Below are 5,661 nucleotides of genomic sequence, written 5' to 3'. Positions count from 1 at the left end.
ATGAGTAAATAAATGAAGACTGGAACTTTTCTTTTTAATTCTGATTTTATTCCAGTTTAACTTTCATGATTAAAGCTCCACACAGTCTAAAGGCAGATCTATGTCTATGTGTTGTTTGATGATACAGCTGGTTCTATATTAATACTGTGTCTGATGTTTATATATATATATATATATATATATATATATATATATATGATGTTAACTCTCTGTCTCTCTCTCAGATGACTCGGTGTACGAGTCTCCGGAGCCCTTCCTGACAGACGACACCACCGGTGGCTGCGGCCTCGCTCTCCCTCGCCTCTCCCTGCTGTTCGCTACGTCGCTCGTCCTGCTCCTCATCCTCCTCCTCCCTTCCTCATAGCACTTCCTCTTCATCCTCCTCTTCACCGTCCTCCAGTCGCTTCGAGGAGAAATGACCGACCCGAGGCGGGAAACCGATCCGGCTCCTTCTCCCCGACCTCTGACCTTCACCTGAACTCTGCTCAGCAGCTCGGCCAATCAGAGGAGGCGGAGGTCACTGCTGGATCGTCTCTGCTCTGATGATGTTTCTGACTCCTTCCGTCTGACTGACATCTCTCTGACACATGTTGTTTCTTCTTTTAAACTCTGGAGACAAAACTTCACTTTTCTACAAAATCCTCTTTTTAATTGAACAAATAAAAACAAACTTAACGAGCCACATCAGTGTTTCACAGGTTTCACCTACAGAAACAAACGACACTTTTTACATGAAATCTGGATCTTTTCAAATATTAGAAAGATAGTGCAGAAGAATATGAATAAATTAATAAAATGAAATAACCTTTAATGACTTTGTGTAAAAACACAGTGACTCTCCACAGTCACATGCTGAACATTAACGTCAACAATTGTTGTGATGATTAGACAGTGAACACACTGATTTTCATATTGTATGTGAATGAATGGAAATCAATGAGAAAAGAAAATACATCAGAAACTGCAGATAAATTCTCTGCACAACACATAATACACACACACACACACACACACACACACATATATATATATAACATCTTCAGCTGTAATATCTATTATCTCTATATACTATAACTATATATAACAGGTTGTGATCATTCATTAAAAAATCTAATCTGGCGTTAAACAGCTGAAATAAACACTGGTCTTCTCTTTAAGTTCTGATTAATAATCAAACCGATTGATCCAGATGATCAAGTAGAAACATCATGTGACTGTGTGTCGGCTGACAGACGACTCATGGAGCCTGAACTCATCAGGCTGATCTTCATCTTCAGCTCCGGACGTCTCATCAGACAGACATCATCATCATCATCATCATAATCATCATCATCATCATCATCATCATCATCCAGTCTGCATGAACACCAGCAGAAACAGACTCAGCATCAGCAGTTTCTATGTGTCTGAGCAGCGTTCACACAAGCTGTTTTTCCTGCAGCCGTTTGTCCAGGATCAGGAAACATCCAGGACCTGCTGCAGGACATCTAAGACCTCCTGGACCTCCTGGACCTCCTGGACCTCCTGGATCTCCTGGACCTCCTGGACCTCCTGGATCTCCTGGATCTCCTGGATCTCCTGGACTTCCTGGATCTCCTGGACTTCCTGGATCTCCTGGACTTCCTGGACTTCCTGGATCTCCTGGACCTCCTGGATCTCCTGGATCTCCTGGATCTCCTGGATCTCCTGGACCTCCTGGACCTCCTGGACCTGCTCCCTGATGATGACAGTCACAGAAATCAGACACAGCTGAATCCATCACTTGATCTCTGATCACTCTAATTCAATATTGATTCAATTTAATCATCAATCATTTTGTCTGAAAACTAAGAATAATAAGCATCTATGTTTAATTTCCAGATTCTTAAACAGTTCAACAGGTAAAAATATCCTACAAACTTCAAAATGAAAATGTTATACAATAATAAAATCACAACATTTTATCAGCACAGAATCCTGGAGGTTCAGCCTCTATGTTTTTCAAAATAAAAGCTTCTGTTTGTCACTCAAAGGACCAAGATCTGATTCATTAATTTGAATTAATGTTAATTAATTACAGTATTTAGAGAGTTGACTCCATCAAACTTCAGGTAGTTACTAAAAAAATTTAAAACTTTATTTCCTGTATCTTGTCCAGATATTGTTTATTTTTATCAGGTGAATCTTCTGCCTGACTGACTTCTGAGAATGATCATCATCACCATCATCATCATCATCATCATCATCATCATCATTATCATCATCATCATCAGTTAGAAATATGAAAATAGAGACTGGATTACTCTGGAGCCTCTCTCTCTCTCTCTTTCTCTCTGTGTGTCCCTTTGTCTCTCGCCCGCCTCCAGCAGCAGATGGCCTTTTATTTGTGTAAATCTGCCAAAGACTCTTGTTAAACTTCCTGTTGGGAGCTTCAGAGGAGGGGGTGGGGCTAGTCCTACAGCAGCTATAGAGGTCACGTTAACCCCGCCCACTTTCAATGCAGGGGGCGGGGTTAGTAGAAGGGGAGGGGTCAAGTTTAATTTTTTTTACTGAATCATGTTGTTTTGTGGTAAAAATCAAAACGAATGTTCTGCGCAAAATCGAAACGATAAATGGCCTTTTTTCCTCTGGTGCTGAATTTTTAGTGACTGACGAACAGCGACACCGTGTGGTTGAGGTGAACACTTCATCAAGTCACGCGCTTTTGTTTTTTGTCTCTTTATCTTTTCATACCATCCCTCCATCCCTATTTATGGAGGGGGAGTGTGTCCTTGTGTGTGGATGAGCAGGGGCATGCTGGGAAATGCAGTATATGTAAGAAAGGCACTGTGATGGAGGATGACAGACGGATGATGTAGCACTTGGACGGAAACAAACTGACATCGACGTTTTCTCATTTTTTTACTTTACATTTGTGCCATTTATTGAGTTTTTGTTTAAAAAGCAGGAGATTCATATGAAGGAATCCGTCTGATGTTTGTTGTTGTTGCTGTTGTTGTTGTTTTCCTCCTTTTTGTTTCTGCTTGCATCACAATGCATTCTGGTCCTTGTAGTCTTGTGTGTTCTGGTTGAGTTGATGGATAATAGTGGGTGGGTTTTGCAGCTCGTCATCCTCTTCTTCGTTGGTTTTCGTGTGGATGGAATCAGTTTTCGTGATGTAAGAAATGTTAAAGAAGCTCGAGGAAGAAAAAAGTTCTGATGGTGGTTTTGTGAGCAGGAGTGAGACCTCCCTGCTATCTCTGGTTTACAATATCTCTGAGCTCAATCAAATGTTTTTCTACATTCAAATGTCAGCATATTCTATTCTTTGAAAGACTAAAAATCTGTTTCGTATATTTTCTTATTGGATGCTTATAAAGTCCTGTTATAAAGAATGCATTTATCTGATTGGCTGAAGAGCTAACGAGGGGTCAGAGGTCGTCAGGCCTTTCCAGGACATTTATTTCCTGCGCTGCATGAGCGGGAAAAATAAAACATTTAGTGAATTTACTTTGAAGAAGATTTCAGAGAGAAAATGTTCAGACGTGTATGAATCTGTGTTTGATAAATTCACCACCAATAAAAATCTTCCACTAAAGATTCATCTTCCTTTGTTCCAGTTTGTTCCAGATTGTTCCAGTTCATACATGAACATTTTTCACTGGGTGATTATGTTGTTGTAGTTTTGTTAGAATACTAACTTTTCCATAATTTAGCACCAGAATCATCTTCTGTGAATAGGAAGTAATTTACATATATACATTTTTTTTTTTGTCCTTGACAACTCTGATGCTACATTTATTTTACCAATCAGCAAAGGCATCAGGCACAGTATATGATAATATATACATCTTGTCTATTTACAGTTAAATCTACAACAGAGTAAAGTGAAGGGTCTGAATACTTTCTGAACAAGTCTGAAATCCTCCAGGCTTCATTTAATGTGTTAAATGATTTTCTGCTTCATTTTTTATTCCTGATATAAACATGTACCTTCAACTGCTCACAAACAGAAAATAAGATTTTAAACATACACCTCATTTCATCAATTAATCAACAAGGATCATTTGTATTTAAACCCCCACACGTAATATACTGACCCTTTTTTATGATATGACATTTTTTGAAATACTAAACTACAAAATTTTCTGAAATATTATAGTCATTTTTTAACATACTAAACAATGACATTTTTGAAATACTGTGACATTTTCTGAAATATCATACTATGACTTTTTTTGACATACTAAACTAAAATTTTTTGACTTATGAAACTATGACATTTTTTGATATCGTAAACTAAGATTTTTTGACATTCAATACTAAGACTTTTTTTTTGACAAACTGAACTATGACTTTTTTTGATATAATAAAATATGAAATTTTCCGAAATATTATACTGTCATTTTTTGACATACTAAACTGACATTTTTGGACATGCTAAACTATGATATTTTTGACCTACTATAGTATGAAATTTTTGATATACTAAACTATGACATCTTTTGACATACTTCAATGATATTTTCTGAAATATTGTACTATGACTTTTTTGACATGATAAACTGACATTTCTTGACATGCTATATTATGACATTGTTTGACATACCAAACTACCAAACTATGACACTTTTTGATATACTATTCTATGACATTTTCTGAATAATACTATGACTTTTTTTGATTTACTAAATGGACATTTTTTGACATACTGTGACATTTTTTTACATACGAAACCATGACACTTTTTGACATGCTATGACATTTTCTGAAATATTATGGACTTTTTTTGACATACTAAACTATGACATTTTTTACATACTATAATATGACATTTTCTGAAATATTATGGACTTTTTTTGACATACTAAACTATGACATTTTCTGTGGCCGCATCGATCGATACTTTTTAAGAAGTCAATCGAATAAGTCGGATGAAGTCCAGCGACAGGTAGAAAACCACAGTTCGAAGGATATCAATAGCACAGCTACAGAGGAGGAAGAGGGGACTACAAGAGGGGATGCAGCTGAGACTGAGGTGAACAGGCCAGTCAGAGAGAGAAATATGGAGCAGAAAACTAGAGTAAAATGGCTGATGGCAAATAGCAAGAAAGAATGGGAGTCAGTCAATAGAGATTTGTCAGCAATTTTAAGCCGACTAGGAGGAAATGCAAGCGATAGACTAGAGAAGATGGGGGATATAATTTACTCCTGTGGTGCAGAAAGATTTGGGGTGCAAGACACAAAGAGGGTTGAAAGAGCACAGTTAGTTAAGTCTAGACGGCAAAGGGAAATGGAGAAATTAGTTAAGGAAAGGAGACAATTAAGAAAGCAGTGGAAAAGGGCAACAGAGGAAGAGAGGGGGGGAATTAATGTGTTGCAAGAAGATTTGAGAAGCAGACTAGCAGTACTTAGAAGGGCTGAATATCTTAGGAAAAAGAGAAAGAATAAAGAATATGTAAGGACAGTGTTTTACAGGGACCCTTTCAAGTTTGTTAAAGGATTGTTTAACCAGGAAAAGGGAGGGCAGCTTAAGGCAACAAAGTTAGAAGTAGAAAAGTATCTAAGAAACACGTATTCAGATTTTGAGCAGAATAGAGTAATAGGCCTTCCACCTAACATGCCGCCATTAGGAAAGATAGACCATGAGATGGATGTTAGACCACCCAGGTGGAAGGAGGTTGAGGAGGTAGTCAGGCGTGC

The 5,661-nt window shown here is 37.7% G+C and overlaps 1 protein-coding gene across 1 annotated transcript in view; it reads left to right on the top strand.

The window, feature by feature from the left end:
- The window catches only part of LOC111668243 (ephrin-A2-like), a 57,773-nt gene extending 54,215 nt beyond the window's left edge, over positions 1-3,558 (top strand). Inside the window, exon 4 of the mRNA XM_023424252.2 lies at positions 225-3,558. Coding sequence (XP_023280020.1) covers positions 225-364 — 140 coding nt within the window. The 3' untranslated portion in view covers positions 365-3,558. The remainder of the gene's footprint in view (positions 1-224) is intronic.
- The last annotated feature ends 2,103 nt before the right edge of the window (positions 3,559-5,661 follow it).

The sequence above is a fragment of the Seriola lalandi genome, unplaced genomic scaffold (assembly GCF_002814215.2).
Source record: "Seriola lalandi dorsalis isolate HSWRI2012SDOR001 ecotype SW California unplaced genomic scaffold, Sedor1 jcf7180002054722, whole genome shotgun sequence".
Lineage (NCBI taxonomy): Eukaryota > Metazoa > Chordata > Actinopteri > Carangiformes > Carangidae > Seriola > Seriola lalandi.
This window is presented reverse-complemented; position numbering and strand designations above follow the sequence as displayed.